The 22538-nt window shown below is 42.8% G+C and overlaps 1 protein-coding gene across 15 annotated transcripts in view; it reads left to right on the forward strand.

Moving 5' to 3' along the window:
* Positions 1–22538, forward strand: part of MCF2L2 (MCF.2 cell line derived transforming sequence-like 2) — a 155438-nt gene that overhangs the window by 16401 nt on the left and 116499 nt on the right. For 12 of the 15 annotated variants that reach the window (XR_006930980.1, XR_005862148.2, XR_001468035.4 and 9 more), the window contains exon 1: positions 11860–12088. The exons of the other annotated variants lie outside the window; for them this stretch is intronic. Coding sequence is in view for 9 of the 12 variants with exons in the window: in XM_004943437.5 (XP_004943494.1) it covers positions 11947–12088 (142 nt within the window). In the remaining 3 variants the exon portion in view is untranslated. Of the gene's footprint in view, positions 1–11859; positions 12089–22538 lie in introns of those variants that run through there. 15 annotated transcript variants of the gene reach the window in all.

Here is a 22538-nt window from a genome sequence, read left to right on the forward strand (position 1 = left end):
AAAATCTTTTGAAACATTGCAAGGAAGTGATCGGAAATGATCTCTTATCGATATTACAGCAGAGGATGTCTGATCCAAAAAGGTGCAAAGAGCTCTTTATTCCTGTATGAATGAATGAGGAACTGCTGGCACTCAGCACCTTACACCTCCAAATATTTTTGTCTGAGTGTACTTGGCTGTGGCTGACCCAGCTATAGTCCATGCTGCAAACAGGTCTGAGAGGCAGCACAGTGCAGGCACTGCTTTGGTAGCTGACTTATGACCTACTGTCAGAATTGCCCTGAGTTAACCTGGGGATCTTGGATCAGTTCCTGTAAGATCTCAAGGAAAAATCCTGAGTGCCCCACATCCTTGAGTGCAGGCGATAATCCCTGTGCTTCCACTTGCCTTCATCTGTGTCATAAAGATCTTGGATGCAGACCAGCATGTCTTATCCTGGGTCTGTCTATGCATCCACCCATTCCATCCATAATGTGGGCACCCCAATAGTACTACAGGAGGGCTTTCATAGTATCAATCCATATATTAACACCATATGCTGTAGGCTTCATACAAGAAAGGCTAGATCTGCCACTTCCGCAGTGCAGGCTGTTGCCTAGGGCAACGAGATATGAAGGGACTGCAAACCATTTTGCTGTTGCTTTCTGTACATGACTGGGAGCTGCATGATTTCAAATTTCCCTGAAGCAATGAATTCTCTATAGCCGGTCCTGGACACAAAAGCAGTTATCTGCAGTTTCAATCCATATATATAAGCCAAAGAATGCTAATGTACAGCATTTTGGTCTGCTGGCAATAGCTGCTAACAGGATGTGACTCCTTGTTCAGTACATGATTCAGTCAATCCCCAGAGATTTTACAGGAGTTACTGCCAGTTAACACTGGAGAACCTATTCAAGATAGCTGGAATATGGAGAGGTGAGGAAGATCTGTAATGATAGGTGGTATCTCTCAGTACTTCAGGGGAGTGATCATTGCCTTCACGTTCTGGGACCTTTGAGGTACCAGTCATATTGTGTAGGTCGCTCTGAAAGTAATGCCTCCCATTTATTTCCATGGAAGCTCTAACAGATACAAAGAGCACAATAATACTATTTGGTAGAGCACATTCTCAGCTACAAAACACTATTTTTCAACGTAGTCACCACCATTAGCTATGCCAGCCATGAGCCTGCACACTGCTCATAAAGATCTGCATGGCCATCTGGAATGTGGCTTGTCTTTCACACTGCTGTCACTACTGCTGAAAATTCACCACCCACTGTCTCAGTGTACTCACATCCACTGTTTGGTCTCCATAAACGTTCTGCAGGTGTCGATGAATGTCAATGGGTGCCATTTTTTCCATGTGGAGGATTTCAGTGACACACGTTTGCTTTATACACAGTTCCATGTCAGACACCATTTGTCAGACTGCCCCTCTGCTGCCATCAGTCACATGGCAACAACACGTGATGGGACGTTGGTGGAAAGGTTCAGCCTCTACTGCTATAGCACCAACACCAACCTCTGATATTGTGAGACAACATAATAACATAGGAGGCACTTTTTTCAGAGCAACCCTTGTATAATTTTTGTATGTAGCAGATTATCCCACTGCTACTGGCCTACTGGTACTGGCATCTCTGGTACCACCTTTTGGTATGGATTCCATGTGCTAATAGGATTGCTGTGATTAGAATTGGTGTCAGGAGAGTTTGCTTCTTGTTGTCAGTCAATAATCCTTCACGGAGATACTATAAATATTTCCCTCCTTTGAGTCTGAAGTTCACTGTTACCCATTACACTTTGGTTTAGAGACCTCTAAAGCCAAGGCTTCATTTCATTGCTGAACTGATCAATATTGTGTTTGCAGCATAAAAGCCAAAGCTAATGACATACATAGAAATAATCCTATTGATACTCAGATAAAAGGTTATTTCAAACAGAAATAGCTGTGAGTCTTAGTATGACCCTGAGCTCAAATCAGTGAATAACTAATCAGAAAGCTCACAGCAATTACATGCCAGTAATTGGTGTAGGAAGGTTACCAGAAAAAACTGGCTCATCCTTATTATGGTGATGAGTTCACACAGTGCTAGTGTGATTTATTTATTTTTTTAAGATTCAAAGCTGCCATTTCAGAAGTCTCAGATATTTACACTGTTATCAGCATTTAGCATCTTGTCCCCTTCCGTACTGGATCAGCAGTGGGTTCGCAGTGGGCTCACAGTTCAGTTGGAGGTTAAGGTTTTGGTCCTTATTTTTGTAGTTCAGAAATATCCTGCTTTCTGGCTTTGTTTTCAATAGGGGAGAATGCAGTTTCAGCAATGTGCAATCATCGCTCTGGATCACGTTGAATTATGCTCTGGTTACACAGCAGAGCCATGTGCATAGTTGCATCTTGATTGAGAAAAAGCAAGCAGCCAAGTGCCCTTTGAGGAACATTGTTGTTTGGACTGGAGCTATGAGGAATCTGAGTTATCCTGTGCCCATTCTGCCACAGCATCTGCAACACCAGTTCTGTGATAGGCTGTGCTCTGCCGGCCCTACTCCCCTCTTCAGAGCTGGTATGCTGCCATCATGCAAGGTGTCCAGGCCAGCCATAGGAAGGAGGGATGAAAGAACCTGTAGTCCCCTGCCACCTCCTCTGTCCAAGAGGAACCACAGCAAGGCTGCTGCCTCAGGTGTGGTGGGGAGTATCTGTTGGTCTCAGGAAGACAGCTGTGCTGGAGTAGCCTTGCTCAACCCCAGCGGGGAGGGTATGTCAGTGCCATTTTGTGCTACAGCTTCTATTGTCAGAAGTCCCTCGGGAACACAGTTAAATTTTTGTTTTCCTTTCTCAGAGCAGCTGAAAGACACAGCATTACTGAGTTGGGCAGAGGAATGAGGCCGGAACACCTCTGCCCAACTCAGCCTTGAGTTGAGAAAATCTCCAGGAGATTTTCTGGCACTGCAGGTTTGGTACCCAGGAATTGCCTTCTGTTGGTAGAGATTCCGGTCCTGCGAGATTCACGGGCTGAACCCCATCGCTGCCTCTTTTGTGCAGGGACCACTAGGGGGCACAGCACAGCGTAACCATTCCAACACCGTCCCACTGTACACAAGCCCTGTAGGTGCAAGGCCATCTCACTATTCATGGTGCAGTAGCATCGAGATCCAAAATACCTGCATGGCACAGATTTGAGTCTTCAAAGAAAAAAAAGCTGATATTGGTGCTGATATATGGAAAGTCTGGGTACACAAGTTCTTTTTTAAAACTTCATCTGACCTAGAGTGGGCTGGAGAAGCATATATCTTATTTATTAAAAGTTACACATATGTAGCTTTATTTCTAACAATCAAACTTTAAATTTTATATATATGTTATTTCTTATTTTATAAGTCAACAGTGAACACATCACTTTATTTTAATTTCTAAAAAATACAAGTAAGAAACTCATAGCTCATCTCATAGCTGCTTTTCTTTAGCAAAGGTACTGATTTGTTGTTTGCATGGGAACTGTTGAATCACGGCCTGAAGCACTGATTGATCACCTGAGGCAAGCACTGAGTCAGCCACAGGAGCACAGGTGAAGGCAATTCATCTGTGTAACCTGAAGGTGTGGAGCACCTCTCCTAGACTCCATTCAAGGGCTGACTGCCGCTAAGGAAGGGTCTCTTTTTGGAGATCGCCCCCTTTGGAGTTTTTCTGTGAGCCTTGGATATGGGTGAGCATTTTCATTTATTTCCTATTATCCCTTTCCACTGTGATAATCTTTCTAGCTATACGATTTGTAGATACCAGCCTGACCATACCACTCTGTATATTTGTTGATTGTATGGTTGTTATAATAACATAAATACAAATAATCCTGACATAACCATAAAGAATCCTAATATAAATGATGCCAACATGAATGTAAATGTAATGTAACCATTATTGTAAACCATAATGTAAACGTTATGTTTATATTTAGATTTATGTTTATGTTGGGATTGTTAAAGTTTATATTAGGATTGCTTATATTTACAGTTCTTTATATTTGTGTTATGATTGTTATGATGCTTATAAACAAACCTGAATACAAACATGAGCAATCCTACCATAAACAGTGATAACACAAACAAATATTATGTAAATGTCAACAAACATCCTCATGTGAGGGTGCTCTATCAATGAATGCTGGTTAGTGCAATCACTACTCTGACTACATGCTGCTTCCAGTTAGAAAATACTTTCTTAGTATAGCCTACGTGATCTAAAATATTTGCCATATCTGCTATAGATGCTGAATGTGGGATCAGTAACTGTGCCTGAATTTTAAGCTACTTTTGTGTTTTGTTTTTATTTCAGTGAATTGGCTCATTCTTATCAGTTTGTTTAGCTTCCTTCACTATCAGACCTGCTGCCTCTTAAACAGTATGTAATAGTAATTAGCCTGACACAAGCAGCAACTGCAAAGCCTTAATGAGCAAGATGCTATTTTATAATACAGTGTTGAAAGGATGAGGATATCTATAAATAATATCAAAATATGTCAGAAAACACACTAGTGTTGCAACCAAGAGATAAATATTTCTTCTTATGTCCCCATTTATCTTCCAGCTTTACTGCAGTAATTGCAATTGAACTTAGACAAGCCATAGGAGTACCTTGGGCTTCAGTTTCCAGCTGAGTGTTTTTTTTTTCCTTGTGCTTTGTTATTTGTATTGAGATTTTGGAGCTCATTGGTGGGTTTTTATAATGCTTCTGATACAAGTTAAAAAATTGCTTTGTTTTTTGTACTCTTGATAATTGCTGTTCTTGATCCAAGTATTTTTAAAACAAAAGGCAGACAGGGAAATACTGCACAAAATTATGTGTATTTATGCTACAAAAGAGCAGGCAAGATGATTTCACTGGCATCAGAATACTACTAATAGTGGACCTACTGCTTTGAGCGGCTTTCATACCATTTTGTTCGTACTTCTTTACATTTAAAGATTCCCTATTAGCAAAAACTAACACAAAGGAGTCTCAAGCAAGTGGGAGGTGTACGCCCATCTGCTTTTAGCACATCCTTCTCTCAATTTTTACTTTTCTCCTGTGAAAACTTAGGTAAAGTTATTCCTGCTGCTTTTGCTGCCCTCGGGCCTTCTTCAAACGATTCTCAGGTGCATTATTAAATGAAACTGAAAAAGCATGTATATTCTTACAGTGTCTCACTTCATTGGCAATTAAGTGGGAGGTCTTCCATTTCATGGGAGTCCAATCTCTCTGTGGTGCCAAAGTGCTCAGTTGAGAGTCACTTGAGAAGTACAGAGCATTACTTAAAGTTATATCCCATGAAGTGGGCTTATGCCTATTGGGATTTGAGTCCACAAACAGATGTGTGATTTAGATACATTTTATTAAGCTAATCTGAGCTGGTCAGCAGAAAGTATTTGCAGTGGGGTTTCCTGGCAGACAAAACAGTAATTTCTTATCTTATCAGAACACAGCACTACTCAGCTTTGGGCAATTTAAGTCCGTGGTGCTATTGAAGTCAAAAGCACTGTGCTTAATTTACATTAAGCAAAGGTCTAACCTTGTGCAGACAGGCTTTAGCATGTCCCAGAGTATGAATGGTGGTGTCCTGCTCTCAGGACTATGGTGTTGGGTTGGTGGGAAAGGCTTTTGTCCACTCTATCTTATAAGACAAGTTATCTCATGCAGCTGTATGCTGCTCTGCTTCTGAAACTATTAGACCTCTTTTGTACTGTACAGATTTACCTGCCTGTTAGCATATAAGGTCCCCAGACCTCGCCTGGTTTTAACGAAGGATTGATACTCTTGGGTTCTTGTAAGTTTTGTGAACATCTTGTGAGAGGGCAGCTCATTATTTTACCTTACTATTTACACTACAGAATCAAGATAAAGTAAGGCAATCTGCTGGTTAGAAGAGAGGAAAAGATGTAGAAGCACAGTTGTATGTGATGGGGCAGCATCTCTGTTGTGCTGTGCTTTGTGTGGTGGGTAAATAGAGTGTTCTTGCTACCAGTGCACATACTAACAGGTTATCCATTCTTGCTGTTGTTTAGTTAGGGGGAGTAACTGTTTTGACTGACACAGTTCATGTTTAATTATCTTCAGTTTCCTTGAAGGATGCAAGCATTGCCCTGGGGAATGTGAAAGGAGTGTGTTTGATGTGTATCTGCCAGGATTCTCCCATAAGCAGGGAGAATCCAATCAGTTAAAGCTGTGGTGTTCAGGAGGATATAGATAGGGGTTCCTTTTTCCCTATGGACTGTTCAGGTAACTGAGTGAACCTCAGTGCGCACACATGCAGACAGGAGAAGGTCAATTGTCCCTTGTGTCCAATATCTCACCCTATGTAGTTACTGATGTTGAGTGTTTGAGAGACAGCAATAAAACATTGGACACTCTTTCACTGTACTTCATAATGTGAGAAGCTGTTTCCTTCTGTTCAGCAATGCTTGGCATGTGTCCAAAAGCCTTCAGTATCAACAGCCCTTGCTATTCTTAAAGATCCTATTTTTATATCTGTGTCTTTTTGGTTTCAATTTATCTGCTTAAGTTATGATTTACAACAGCAAAAAAGAAAGTGTGCTGCTTCAGTCATGGAGTGTGCACAGCCACTCCTCAGGGAAGGGAGCCATCCTGGTGGCCTTAGCTGAACAGATCCAGCAGCTGTTCTACACTGCTGGTGCTCCAATGATTTGACTATTGGAAGGAAAAAGGTGAAGAGGGAGAGAAAGGGGAGCAGTGCAGTGCTCTGGATGCTGGCAAGAATCAGGGGTGCTGTCACAACGGAGCTGAGTCAGCATGCCCCCAGCAGAGAACAGGGATGAGAAAAACATGTTCCCTTAATGTTCAGTGAGTGAATTCCTCTTCCAGCATCCTCGCTACTGCTGGAAGGCAACAGCACAAAGGCTGTGCCTGTGCATTTACTCTCATGGTGCATGCTGTACTGATGGCTGGGTGACCATTTTGTTCAGGGTTGAAAAACCAGGATGTTAACCCTGTGGGTACAGCTCTGGCATTATTTGTGGATTTGTGTTTTCTTACATATGATGGTAAAGGGAATTTGACCCTGGATGTCTGTGTGAGCCCAGCTTTAAGATGGCAACCAAGTTTTCTGGCAAGGCTGTCTTATGATCTTAGTTGTGACCCCTCCAGGTTTGCCGTCTTGCTTTGAAGACTTTGAGGGGATTGGCTCTGGAGTGGAGGCTCGTGCTGGAGGACCTTTCCCAGAGAGGCAGAACTGCAGCAAAAACCGTGAAGTCAGAAGGGCAAGGAGAGAGAGTAGGGCACTAAAGGATGGCGCAGCAGTAGGGCACAGAAATAGGGCTTGGAGCAGTAGCTGGTGGGGCAGTTTTTGCAGGGAGGGTGTGCACTATCTGGATGGAGATCAGGGGTGAATGATGTCTTTCAGGGGTTAGTACTGGTACCACTGCTCTTTAATATCTTCATCAATTACATTGACATAGGGATTGAGCATGCCCTCTGCAAGTTTGCAGATGACACCAATCTATGTGATGTGGTCAACATGCCCAAGGGATGGGATGTCATTCAGAGAGACCTAGACAGGATTTGCAGAGAGCCCAGGAGAATCTCATGAGGTTCAACAGATCCAAGTGGAATGTCTTGTACCTGGGTCATGGCAACCTCCACTATAAAAACAAGTTGAGGGGTAAAACAATTGAGCACAGCCCTGCCAAAAAGGACTTGAGGGTTGTCGCAGAAATGCTAAGTCACGGCTTGAAACAGTGATTGAGCACCTGGTAGGAAAGCAGGGCCAGCCTGAGTTGGTGCATGCAGTGCACCCCTTCCCAGACCTCATTTAAGGATCCCTATATACCTGAGGTCTTCTGCAGATTTTTTTCCTTTTTTTTTTTCCTGTGCCCATGGCTGTTGCATTTGATCAAGTCCTCACTTGCTGTGGCCTAGGACTTTGCTACTCTGCTGTCATTGCTGTGCTTTTTGTTGCATTACAGGGGTGCTAGCAGTGCGCCCTTGCAGCCTGGAAAGACAGCCATACCCTGGGCTACACCCAAAGTAGTATCGCTAGCAGGGTGAGGGAGGTGATCCTGCCCCTCTGCTCTGTGCTGGTGAGATCTCACCTGGAGCAGCATGTCCAGATGTAGAGTCCTCAGTAGAGGAGAAATGTGGATCTGTTGGAGTGCATCCAGAGTAGGGCCATAAAAATGATCCAGGGGATGGGATGCCTTTCCTATTAGGAGAGGTTGAAGCTTGGGCTGTTCAGGCTGGAGAAGAGAAGGCTCTGGGGAGACCTGAGAGTGGCCTTTCAATAATTGATGGGAGGGCGGAACTATGGGAAAGAAGGAGACAGACACTTGAGCAAATTGTTGTGACAGGACACGGGGAAATGGTTTCAAACTAAAAGAGGGAATATTTGATTGGAAGAAAGGTTTTCTCTTTTTTTAAGACAAGGATAGGGAAGCACTGGCACAGGATTCCCAGAGATGTGGTAGGTGCCCCATTCCTGGAGACACTCAAGGTGAGGCTGGACCAGGCACTGGGTACCTGATGGAGCAGAAGGTGTTCCTTTTCACTGCAGGAAGTTGGGCCAGGTGACCTTTAAGGGTCCTTTCCAGTTCAAATGATTCTATGGGAATAAATATGCTTTAGCAGTGACAGAGTTCTTATTTCCTGCTGTTGAGGTGACCAAAAATGTTTTCCCTGTCAGTTAGGAAGTCACTTTAAGCAGATCAGTATAATGAGATTCTGAAGCCATATGGCACTGGAATTAGTACTTCCAGTGCAGTGACTGCATGCTGCTATTGCAATAGTGCTCTATGCTGAAAGTAATTCTACCAGCAGAGATCTTTCTTCCACTTGTTCTGTTAACTCCTTGGGGTTTGAAACAATGCCTTAAAAAAAATAAAAGGCAGGAGGAAGGAATTCTGGCTTTTCATCATTTGGAATACAGTAAATAGAAGCTAACAGAAAATACCAGTTTCCTAGCTGAACAGATAAATGGATGTTGCCTGTAACTGCACTGTGTGCGTGTATTCTGAAAATAAGTTTTCAAGCTGCTGCAATGCCTTTTGGTTTCATCAGATTCACAATCTGGATGGTGAGGAAGGCAGAAAAGGTCACTGAGGTACATATGAAGGAAACAGTGTCTTTCAGCATAGCTAACAAAAAGCACAGTTCAAACTTCAAATAAAACATCTCACAGGAAAGTTTGAAGCAGGGATTTTTGGCAATGAAATATGGGCTTTTTTTTCTTGTCTTCCATGCACATCAATCTAAATAGCAGCGATGGATTTAGATTCTTTCTTTCTCAGCCTTGCAGTATACTGTCCGTGCATGAGGGGAGCTGCTGGTCTCCATGAATAAGTTAAGTATCACAATGCTGATCTAATTCTTTTGTTTCTGACATCACTGGTGGATAGAGAGACGATTTTGAGTCTTATCTACTAAACTTTCTTGATAATTCTTACAAGGCTTTGTTGAAAAGAGACATCCATTTCCCCTCAGTTGTTCTAATGACTTTGTAGGGATTGCTGTGGCTGCCTCAGTGCCTCACACAGCAGAGGCAGGCTTCTATCTCTCCTTTCTCTGGCCCATAAATATTGTTCCCAAACTCACTTTGCATGAAGAGAACAAGAATTGAGGTCCTTTGGGACCCACCACTATCGAGATCCATTGCATTTGTTGCTGGTTTCACGATTATAGTGTTAACAACCATTGGAGCACTGCCTCTTGGTGCAGAAGCATATTATTTTATTAGAAAAGACATGGGACTTTAACCCACTTAACTCATCTTAATTTAAATTTCTGGCTGTCCTTTGTACGCACAAGAAGGTGAAGGTGCTTGCTATCATTACTGTATCCCTATCAACAAAAAGGCTCACATTCCAAGATGAAGAGGTATTCCTAACAAAACTAGAAAGTAGTGCAATCCCTCAGGCTTTTTGCTAATGTCAGCTGAAGATATCTGGGATTCCTTCTTATTTATGATTAAACTCTTACACTATTTACTTGCTTTTTTCATTGCTAGCCCAACCCAGGCACTGTTGCTAAGCAATACTGGCAGTTCACGAGCAGAAAATGTCGTCTTATTGTTTTCAATCATGTTGCTGTGGTTGTCTGGAGCAGCAGGGAAGTAACTCCCCTCCATTCTGTGACAATCTCTGGAAATATTCCTGCCTCTCTTCTGTATCTGTTCCCTCCACTGTGCTCTTCTGTTTTTACAGAGCAAAAACTTGTTTGCAGCTCTCAAGTCTCCAGAGTCAGAGGTTTCTGATGTTGGGGGAAGCTAGTCCAGCTGCTTGTGAAACATACCTGGAATAAACTTAGATGAGAATAAACAGTTCTGTCCATCCATCCTACCCCTTACTCCTCTGTACTTTGTCCCTGAGGTAAACTTTGGGCCCTGCAGCTGAATACTTGGTGGGCAGGGCTTTGACAGATTGAAGGGTGACCAACTTTATGGCATGCAGTAAACCTAGGCAAGGGGAGCACAAATGTTTAACAGTAGGGATCTCTTTTATAGCTTTCTGTCACCAGAAGAAAATGGTTAGGAAGCTCAAATGGCTTACTGTGGCAGAGAAGTACTGGAACTGGTAGGGAAGAAATAGGGTTGAGTTAACACTTCTGTGCTTTACCCACCAGGCATTCTTGCTTGTCCATGCAGTTATTTGTCATGTTAGTAGCAGCATCATGTAAGGCTTTTGGTTTTTTCCTCCTGTGCATCTTGGTCCCCTCTCATTCATTCTCTGGTTTGTTTGTTTTCTCCTTTTCCATTGTTTCTAGGGTTCAGCTGTGATCTGAGATGGCCACAAGCTGAATTATGCTGGCTACTGCTATGAAAAGTGCCAGCAGGTGATAGTGACTGAGGCAGAGAAAAGCAAAGCCTCTCCTCTTTGCGTATAAGATCCTTGCAGTGAGCTTGTTCTGTACTCAGGTCCCTGCGTTGAGCTCTGGCTGCAGCTTGGCCCTGAATTATTAGGTTCTTGCTCTATTCTCTGCACTGTCACCAATACTGGTCTTGTGCCCATTTGTGCATTTCCTAAGCAATTTGTTCTCTCCAGCAAAGGTTCCTTCTTATTTTACCACATCAGGATTGAGTGCTCTCTGCACTCAATTTCCTAAGTACTATTTTCTTCACCAGGTTCTCTGATCAGTAGATTTTAATTGTGGGAATAGCTAAGAATGGGGGGAAAAAAATCTCAAATATCCAGCACCTTCAAAGAGATTTTAAAATGTGTTCCAATATCCAAATAAGAGTGTCAAACTCCTGTTAAAGGAGGAAAAGTTTGGGTGGAGTTTGCGCAGTTAACCTGCTAGCAATACCTCCCTTCTGTTCTTTTTGCTGCTCTGTTCATTTAGATTATCAGATCTTACGAGCAGGGACTGTGCATAGCAGCAGAGGGCTTTTCTGTACAGTTGCAGCTTCCCAGCACCACTGCCAGACATATGAGTAATTGGCTGAGCAGCTCTGCAGAGCAGTCTCCTTGCAGTGTCCAAGCTGAAACGCAGAAGTCAAAAAATCCCAGTGTTAATCATGAGGAATTATAGAATCAAAAGCCTTGAAGAGAGTGAAAGTCGTGAAGAAACATTTTCTTAAAGAAAAATTTTGTGGATAAATTTGGTGCCTTTTTTATTTTAAGGGGCATCCTGTGATCTTGCAATGTGCTTCTGAGATGCTTTCTTCTCATCCTACCTTGTAGGATAGCTTTAAATTAATAATAAGGAAGCCATTCAGGACATTGGCTGTGTTGAGGTTCACAGCTTTCATTCTGAATGAGAGAATAAAGTAAACTGATATTGAAAGCAAGGAGGGAGAAACAAACACAGTCAGTAAGCCTATAAAAGTCTTAGCCAATTGCAATGGCGAACATCCTGCTGGCGAGGGTGACCTTGAATGAACTAAGTGGGATAAAGTCACCAGCCTGGACTGGCAGCTGAAGAACCAGGCTGGATTCCAGCGAACAGAGAGCAGATTCCTGACAAGAGTCTCCTGAGCTCTGGCAATGGCTTCTCGGTGTCGGAAATGTGGACAACAGGTGCCCAGGAATCTACCTTTCACTGCTGTTCGGATAACAGAGGGAGAAATGAAATCTTACCATGATTTCATAGGAGGATGCATTAGACTGGAGTGTATGGCAAAGAAAGGTATGTGCAGCATCTTTAAAAGTAATAGCATCTTCTTAGTTGTAGCTGCACTGCATTCCTAGGAGATTTACAAAAGGCACTTGTTTTTCTAATTTTTTTTCTGAGGAGCCAGTGGTAAATAATTCAAAGACAGCTGGCTGAGCTGGATATTAACTCTGGTATGACTGTATCGTTTGGCTTGGCTGGATATGTCTGGGATATTTGCAGTGATTTGGCCCAGAGAAGGTTAAAAGGAATGCTCAATTCATTCTGAATAAATGTTTATTTAACACTTGGGTGCTAGGCACAGAGTTTTCTGTACGTGTGTCTGGAGCAGGTATTTGTTGTGCATGTAAAATACCCCTTTGAAATTAATGTAAGGAGATGTGGCAGTGGGTCTCATGACCCACCTGACCCTGTCACACTGCTTCTAAATTACTGTGTGGAAGGTCAGTATCTTTCTCAGTGCGAGTCTGTACTGTTACAGAAACTCAGACTGTCAGCTTGTGCTCTGTATGATTTGCACTGGGTATGAGGTAGTATTCTTTGAGTTCCTAGTATAAGGTGCTGGTGTCCTGGCAATGCGTGTTAATTGCATGTTAACTCTGAAGTGGAATAATGTTAGGTTAAATCTATGCTGCTGACTGTTTCATCTCTTAAGACTGCTGAATCACTGAGCATTTTTTCTGTTTGTTGTCATTAAAGAGCCCTTTGCTATCATTTGCTCAATTTACTTGGATAACTACTTTCCAAACCTGAATCCAGGAATATATAACATGCTCACGAGTATGTGACAAAGATCCCCAAAAGCATGCCATGTGAATGCACCTTCAATTATTGTTGCATTACTATAATTTAGTTAGCTCTTCAGCAAAACTCTTGTTTCAGAATGGTCATGGGCTGCAGCTGCAGCCTGCTTTGGTCCTTCCTTGATCATTACTGTTTGGAAATCCGTGTTTCTGAGAGTTGTGTTCAATCTGGGAAATCGAGACCATTCTGCAGAAAAATAGATGGGCCAGAAGCAGGTGATCTGCTGGCAACCACTGCTTACAGCAAATTGGGGTTTGCAAATGCTTTCTTTAATAGGGCTCTGATGCACAATGCCAGGGTTTGAAAACTGCAAAGCCATCCCATTGTACCTCTGTTTCTGTTGGCCGTTTATCTGTGCTGATTTTTGGGCTTGGTGCCTACCTACACATTGTAGTATTTGGCTGACTTTTCACTAACACTGACGTTTCCAGTTGCACTCTTTGTAATGAGGCATTCTGAGTTTACAGTGTAGCATGACAAAAATGCCTGGTATTTGAGTAAATGAATAGAATTCTTCTCCCTTTCTCTTGAGTCTTTGATCAGGTCCTTCCAGGTTGCTTATGGGTCTGAGGGTCTGTGGACCTACTGGAGGCAGAATGCAGGCATCTGCTGTTCTTTCTCCTCCTGTAGGTAGCAGGAAGGGGAAGACACCGGTTTTGCCATGGTTACTGTTCCCAGGGAAACACCTTCCCTGCCTAGCATGTTGAGAGATGACCTGGCATAGTGTCATGGGCAGAAATACTTTGGAAAATTATTTTCTGCTAGGGAACGGGCTACGAGTCAACTCAGTCTGAGCATGTTTCCATTTTGTGAGGCAGAAAGAAGTATTTTCTGCTTTTGTCTTAAATTCTACCACAGAAACCATATGAAGGGATGAAGTTATGTTATTGTTAGTAACAGAGTGCCTTCAGCTGCATCTATTAGAGCTGTGTGAGCTGTGAAAATAAATTGTTGACAACCAATTGCATGTAGTGACCATTCCTGCCCCATCTTGCTAGTCTTTTGCTACTAGCAAAGCCTTGTTGGCAAGCTATAGGGTTGCATATGTGCCTTTTTCTGAGGATGTCTCTGTTTGAGCACAGTGACAATGCAGTGTAATGGATCTCCAGGACAGGTTTTAACTTAACTCTCACTTGGAAATACCCTTTCTAAATGTAAAGATCCAGCTGGACTGTTATCTAGCACTAATTGGCTGGTGCTTACTCAGTAATACTTCAGGCATTCTGAAGTACAAAGCATTTTTCACATACAAACCACATCTGTGAAGCCCTGTAAATACTGTCGGGTAAGTCCATCTATTGTACTGAATATCACAGTCAGAGGAGATGGAAGACATGGGTAACTACAGAAGAAACTGAGGCCACGTGGGTGCAGTCAGGCCTGCAGCAGCAGAGTCCTTTCCTGCGGAGGACATAGCTGAGTACCTCAGTTCTGTTGGCTTGAGCCTTACAAGGTCTGAACACTTTTTTTCTGCCCACAGCTAGAGCACATCATAAACATGTATTACCATTTCTCTGGAATGATAACTGTGAGTTCCTGATGCCATGGCACTTGCTGAAGAGGAAGTAGACTTTATTTTTCTGTCTTATCTATTAACTACTAATAGATCAACTTCCTGTGGCCATGTCTTATGTGACCATATTCATCCTAGTGGATCCAGAATTAAATCCCTGTTGTGTACTTAGCACTCTATATGTACGCTGTTCTCTGGGTTTAGTATCTGTGGCAAATGCAGCTGCAGGTGACCTACAGTTGATCAGCAGTGTCAGTAGCAGGCAGTGCTGGGCTGGGCTAACCCAGTGTCTGGTCATGTGAGTTCAAGGCTTCCTTTGAATCAGTGTGATTTATTTTGATGAGTGATTGGAAGGGTGGTTGTAGTCACCTGTTCATATAGAGATGAAAATAGGGAATGCTTGTTAAAAACAAATCAGCTGAAGGTAAGTGATAAGTGCTCAGTCCTCCCTAGCTTGCCATAGTAGACAGAGAAAAGGAGCCCTGCTGGGGGCAGGATATTGCTGTAAGGGCTGGCTTGCAGGTTCTTAAGTCCCCTTTGCATATTTGATATGCGAACAACAAGCACTGTTGTGAGCATCAGTACATAACCCTGAGACTCTGTGGGTCTGCAGTGTGCAGGTGTGATACCTGAAAACCAAGGGGAAGGAGCCTTCAGAAAGACAGACAAGAACTGTGGCAGGGACTCCGGTCCAGAGGTGACCCTCCTTGTAGTGCTCTTAGCTCCACATGAGATCTTGAAACCAAAAGCAAAAGATATGCTTTCATCATGAAATACATCATTCATGGACAGACGCTCCTGTCTTAACAGTGATATGACTATTCATGTCATCCAGCTGCTGATTAACATCTGCTACGCATTAGGACGTCTCCTACCAAAACTGCCCCCCCCGTCCCCAGATGCCTTTAATAATTCTTGTATTGTGATTCTTGAATCCTCCAATAGTTCACAAGGGACCATGCAGCTAAACAGGCTTGACGTGGATGGTCGAGTGTTGGCTGAATGGACCATGTTTCTGTGTGCTGTCAAGCCTGAGGCTCCACGTGGACTGTATATTTTCAACTTAATAAATGTGTGATTTTAAACTGTGCTCGAGCCTAGTGGCTTCATGGAACAGGGCTATGAATTGGCAGATGCTGAGGAATATGTAGTTCATTACTGAAGCATTCAGGATTTTGCAGATGCTGCAAAAAACAGGCAAGATCCTCTTTGTCAGTGATTTGGAGATTTCTCTCTTGTGCTGACACCACATTTCTAATTTTGTCCTTCCCTAGGACAGAAGAATGCTGCAGTTACGACTGTCCAGCAATCATGGACACTTGCTCTGTCCTGCTGTTGTCTCTGTTCCTGCAGGAAATGAAAAGCAGCTCTTCAGATCTGTCTGTTCAGCAAGGGGACTGACATATTGGAAATGGATGAAGGGCAGTTGAGGATTTAGGCAGAAAATGGCTTCTTTGGCTCTGTCTGCAGAATGAAATCCCATCTGAATGAGGCCAGGCTGAAATTTCTTGTACTTTTTGGAGCACCTTTTCCTTCAGTAGTGGAATAAATGAGAAATACCTTCCTTTTACACATGGCTGGCTTTTTCACAGAGGTAATGGTTACTGGGGGAAGTCACTGAGATTGTATCACACGAAGACTGAAATCTGCAGTGTAAATGGAAGGTATTTCAAAACTCATTCAGATACAGTTGCAGTGCCTCCTCATGCATTGGTCAGAATTTTTTCTTGCTTTATTTGTATTCTATATCTATCATTCTCTGATGTAAAATGCTACCTAGGGAACATGGGATATCTTTTTTTTTTTTAGGCAGCTCACACTGAAGGAAATAACTGAAATATTCTGGTTTCCACAGAGATTTCTGTAATGAAGATCCTCATTTTAGATGCTTTTGTCTCCCTTCACCTCCTCCTACTGATATGCAAGCTGCTTTGCTGCTATTGAACAGTACTGAATGCTGCTTACCTAATCAGAAAGAGTCCAGAAAATGGTAATGAAAACAGAGGGCACAGTCTGATTTCCATTTTAAAAGTTTTGAGAAATAAGTGCAGTGGAGAAGATCAAGAGAACAAATTCTCAAAGGGCAAGTTATACTAGGGGCCTTCTGGGTGTTTGTTTCCTCATTCCTCCTGGGATACCAGAACAAGAAACAACTCAGAAAAAATAAAATGGAAAAGCATTAAAGATGGATAGACAGATTGCTGTAATTTGTAATGTTTTGTTAACTTGCAGAATTTATTACTGCAAGATGATAGCTCAGTTTGTTTGGAAGACTTCAGGGAAAAATGATGCTGAATGTACAGGCAGGTCAGAGTCTGCACAGAGCTCTCACTCTGGTTCTGCCAGTGGAGCTTATTGTCCAGTTTCATCCACATCTGCCTCTTCAGGTGCCACTTAAGGACAAACTTTTGTTGTGATATGTTGGATATGAATTCTGTTGCTGCTTTTATCATCTGGATCTTTCTGTGGATTAGCTTGCTCCATGAGGTTTCTTTGTCACAGATTCTTCTCCTTCACCCATGTGACATTATCTAATGGAACTACTGGTGCTCAAGTAGAAAAGAATGCTTTGCTGTAGCAGGCTAGCTTCCTATCAATGAATATTTAGACTGTCAGGTGTCGTCTTTCACTGATTTTTGTCCCTCTTGCATCATTCCATTTCTCAAGGGCACAGAATCCTCCAGCCTTCTGCAGCAGACAAAAAGCATTGACGAAACATTTCTTATTTTACCTTTTTCTAAGCCGGGTGTCTCAGCAAGTCTGTTCTGCACGGAGGCTGCACCTCTTTCCTATTAAGAACTTGCTCCTAAGTCATTAAACTCAGGACTGCAGAGTTCCACTTATTTGTCTCAACTTCAGTCACTACCTTTATAGACAGCCCCACAGCAGCACACTCTAAGGATGACTGAAGATCTGATTATAAAACTGAGATCCTGTCAACTAATAAGGTCACTTTCTGCTAGCATTAGGAAGAGCTAAGGTGAGATGGGAAGAGGTAAAGCAATGGAATGCTTATCACATCCTCCCTTGAACCTGTGCAGGTTAACTTTACAACTAGACTCAAAGGATCATCTGCCAGTAAGAAGATGTAAGAAGGGAAATTATAAATTTTTATTTTTAGTCAAAACCAGAAAAATCACTGGGCTGGAAATCAAAGTGGGAGCTTTGAACACAAGCCAATTTCTCTACATTAGGCCAACTACAGGAGAAACAGTGGATTTCCATTTGACTACAGCCTTTAACATAAGATTAAAGAGCTTTCTAAAACACTGGCTTAATCCAATTTCTGTGGACTTCTTGTGTGTTCAACAAGTCAAACACAATGAACGTGGTCGTCCCTTCTGGTCCTGCAGTAAAAGAATCTAGGAAGAGGATTTGAGTTAGAGACAGTATGGTATGAGCCGTTCCTTGTCATGCTTTTGGAGTGCCATACTTACAGCTGTGAGCACATGGATGATATATGCAGTCAGATGCTCAGGTGGTACACTGGAACTGAGAACCAGGTCCTTGAATTTATATACTTTTTTTAAAGTAAACTTTTGTTGATACTGCAGATGCTCACCAGTAACACAAAATTGAAGCATCAATATTCTGTTCCAAATGCTGGTGGGACAATAGATGGATGGGGCAAAATACTGCTCAACTGATAGAGGCAGGAGCAAGCCTTCTGAACCTGGCAATAACATCTTGCAGAGGTACACTGAAATTACACTTACATACCTGATGTTTTAACGTATATCTATGAACTTAAAGTTCTTATTTCTTGACAATTTTGATCATGCCTGTGGATTAAGGGGTGAATTTCTTTGTGCCTCTTTTCAGACAAGTTCATTCCTCTGCATACCCAGGAGCCCTGTGTGAGGTTAGCTGGTTGTGTTCCCTTGCAGAGTAACTTTTAGCCTTCTGCCTCCACAGCTGGATCTGTTTCTTTGTCTGCAAAACTTCTACAGGCAGGATTTAAATGTTTTTTTTTTTTTTAGGATCTAATGATCTGTCATGCTTACCAGCAAAGATTTGTCACTTCTCCATAACCCTTTGGAGAGCTTTACCCCCCTCTGCTCTCACAGGAGATGAGCTGCAGAAAGGCTGTGGGTGCTGCCCAGGAGAGGGCACTGCACGACGCCGGACCATGGCTGTACCGAGCTCTGCCTTTCCTGGGGCTGGCATCGGAGCAGAGCTGGGTCTGCGACTGCAACTGGGCTGTTGTGTGTTCACTGTGCTGAAGCTCCCACCCTCCTGAGAGCAAAACCTAGCTGGAGTAGGAGACAGCTCGATTGTAAACCGCTTACATGTGAACACTTGTGTCAGTGTGGGAAGCAGAGTAACATTAAGCATGTGCTACGGCTGGTAAATATATTTGCTTAGCATGCAGTTTAGGAGAGGCTGAAGAAGGAAAGTACAATGTAAAAACATGCTCTGCATCTTGCTGCTTTCCTAGTCTACCTTCATCCACCAAGTCTGCAGCTGTCTTAAGTGTCTGGTGCTCTCATATGGTGAAGCTCTACTTTGATTGGGCGTTTGTAATGACATATAGAGTTCAGTTTTTCTCACACTATATGACTGCAATCATTGTGTTGGTTGGATGATGGAGGAATGATGGAAGCACTGGGAACGCTATTCTTAAGATGGCTACCCATTCTAGTAGTCTGACTGAATTAACAAATTTGGCCTGCTGTTCATTTTACAAGTAAAGGAAGGTGAGGTCTGCTTGTGGGGTGGATTTCTGTCCCTGTGCCTCCATTTCTGTATCAGTAATACAGAAATGTATTGGTTTCTTCTGAGGCAGACTGATGGCAGAGCTAGTATAAGAACTGAGGTATTACTGCTGCATTGTACTACCTGGGTGACGGCTGCTCAGCTGTTCTCAAGGAAAGGAGCAACCTGTAGCTAAAGTTACTGAGCTCCTGAGTGTGTGGTAGTGCAGGAAGGGCTAATATAAATAAACCTGTAGATAAAGTGATGAGACAGTACTGCCATGGGTATAGCTGCCGTGTTACTGCTGTCACAGGAACATGGAAGCACACGTGCTTTCTTCATGCACTGTACGAACTTGTGTCCTGAAGTATTTGTTGGCCTGGGTTTTTAGAACTGCTTACTCCCATGTCCAAATGCTAGCTTCATGTTTCTGACTGAGGTTGCAGATCTTGTAGTCTTTTACTTTGTCTTTAAATAACAGTACTGTGCTCTGGCTTGTGGGTGTGCCTTTGGAGTAGTCCTCTATGATAGCTATCCACAGCAGTGCTGTTGGTTTCCTTGGCCCTGAACACTCTACTATTAAAAGTTATTTTAATGAGAGTGCTTTCTATGCCTTAGTCTAGGCAAGCAAATTTGTTTTGTCTCTGTAGGGATATACTTTTATTTGTCCATGTTAAGCTCCAAATGCCTCCAAAGTGTCCAAGGATCTGAGTGGAGGGCTGCCTGGGAGGGGAGAAGCCAGCTGCACCTTCGGAGGGTTAAAGCTCGGGTATGGTGCGTGTCAGAGGTCTCTGCTGTGGTTTGCACTGAGGCAGTTACTAAGCAATTTGTGCAGGCTGCTCCAGGAAAGCGTCAGCTCTTTGGTGCACCGCTGGTTAGATCCAGGACTGCTTCCTCAGAAGACTGCCTCCTGCCATCCTTCCTCTCTGCCTCATATTAACTCATTACCACAGCAAGACTCCAGAGGAGCCAGCCTGCAACACAAGGGAGGGCATGTGCCTGTGAGTGTGCTTGCGGCTTTGAGGGGGAGATGCTGCTCTTCGCAGTGCTTCTATTGCTTTTTCTATTGGGCATCTGAACTGAGGTGGTGGTGACAGCTTGGAGAAAATTGCTGGAGGGGTGGCTGTGTCTCCCATAGGCATACGGGTGGCTGTGAGCACTTTGTCCCATTACTGAGCTATGTATTCAGAGTGCTGCTGGCAGCAAAGGCTGCTATGGCTCACTGTTTGTCTCCAGTGGTAGTAACCAGGGAAATATTTTTGAGTTAACTGGTCTCTGTTCAGGAGTGAGCAAGAAATCAGTCCTTCAGCTCCTGACCTGAGTGGTCCCTTGTAACGTAATGATAGGGGTAGTTACTAAAATGATTTTGCTGGATGCAATAGTTCAGAACTGAGCCAGTTACTAAGATTTTCTTAGGTAACATTTCAGCTGTGAAACTGTCTGTTGGCAGACTTTGGGGAGGAAGGAATGAAGTCTGCTAGCCAGTCTGCCATATCTCTTGATTGTCTTAGCATTAAAGTATTATAGTGAACATATTTTAGCTTTGTGGATTGCCGCATGTGGTTTTTGTTATTCGTGACAGATTTTAACAGTCAGTGTGAAAATGTGAAACTGTCTGTTATTGGATTCTGTTCTGTGGAATTCCAGCAATCCAGTGTAGCTGTGGAGCATGGATTTTTGGGGAAGAAAACGAATAAACTTTTTTTCTCTTGCAAAAACTAGAAACTATCAAGAAATGTTTACTGCTGAGGGGCTAGAGAAGGTGCTGGGTTATGCTGCTGTAAATCTAGATTCAGTCCTTAAAGGTGTTGCTGAGATTAGACCTTGGCCTTGGGTCTTTTAGTCAGGAAGGATTGTTTTGTAACAGAGCTGAATATAACATTTCCTATGTAATATCTCCACCTTCACCTTTGTGCTGCGTGACATCAAGTAACATCTGTCTCAGAACAACTATTTTGTATTTGCTGTGCAAATGATGTGAAATGGTGTTTTTGTTCTTTGCTGTTTATGAATGGTATATGATTTTACAGCAATAATATATCGTGGGTCTTCATAACAGGATAGGATCGAAAGCCACCTAAACTAAATAGAGTGTATGCTTTTGTAATTCTCTGTAAGTTTTTAAAGTTTAACTTTCGTGGCAATCATTCTTTTTTTGCCTCTTTTGTGTAAACAAATAATATAAAGGTGTTTTTTCAAGAAGTGCTTACCTGGAAAATGTGGCAAAATCAGTTTCTTCTGTCAAGGAAGTCTATACCAAAATGTTTTAAAGTTGGCTCAGAAAGCTGAAATAAACCGCAGTGAATGGTAACAGCAACAGCACTGCATACGATAGCAGCAGGGGCTCATCCTGCAGGGGTTGGTGACAGCCTGCCCACCTGTTTGACTCGAGTGAATAACTGATTTTTAAAGTTCAGGTAAACCTGATTGAGAGTTTGCAACTTCACTACTTCTGAGTCTTGGGATCCCCTCGATTCAAGTTGTAATTCTGTGTCTGAACTTCCTGGCTGTTCTGCCATCTTAGAAAAAGACATATTTCAATGTACATGTTCTTGGAGTGCTGTTTTGTTAAACATTTCCTCTAGTTTCAGTGCAGCTGCACGCAGACTTAACCTTGCCCTAAGCATGTGCCTGAGGGGTGTGCTGCGCTGGCAGTCACCAGGAAGCCTGGATCTAACGCCTCTGGTCCAGGGGGAAGTTCATGTTTGAGTCCAAAATAACTTGGTTCGCTTGCATTTCCAATGTAAGGAAGGAACATGCTGGACTCCTTGTGACTTGAAAGGCACTGCAAGCAAGTCCTCAAAAAGTCCTTGCAGTTTGCTAACAGCTGAAGTGATCTGAGGATAAACTAGAAATTTTTGTGTTGCATAATGGCAGTGCTGACTTGCACATGAGTGGGCATTCTGATTCTCCGCTGTGCCTGCTTGTAGTACTGCAGAAGGGTAAGAGAACAGATGGGATTTCCTTTGTGTTGCTAGCTGGATTTTCAGTTCTTCTGAGTACAGAGAAAGATCCATAGCACTTATGGCCGACTCATATCAGTATCTGATCTTGCTGCTTTTCTGTCTGGGCTAGAAAAATAAACAGACTTTATCAAAAAGTAAACAAAGGGCACAAATGCTGGGGAAGGGAAATGAATAAAACTTCTTTTAAAAGAGAAACTCAAACATGAAGCTGCTTTCTCTAGTGTAATAGCCTGGAATCACTTTTTGGACTTGAGGAAAGGAGATGTTTTACTTAAGGACTTGCATAGGAAATTTTGGTTGGACAATGTCTTCTAACACTTCAGACTGCCTGAACCTTCTTCAGTGGTGACATACAAGTTTGCATCTCCTTCGTGTGTTTAATTCTTAAAACCTAACTTAGCTCTGCTGTACACTTTGTGAACTGTGTGGGTTGTTGTTCATGGCCAGAAGACACAGGAGTTGAGGTTATTTGATCTGTAGGTTAGAT

The sequence above is a fragment of the Gallus gallus genome, chromosome 9 (genome assembly GCF_016699485.2).
Source record: "Gallus gallus isolate bGalGal1 chromosome 9, bGalGal1.mat.broiler.GRCg7b, whole genome shotgun sequence".
NCBI lineage: Eukaryota > Metazoa > Chordata > Aves > Galliformes > Phasianidae > Gallus > Gallus gallus.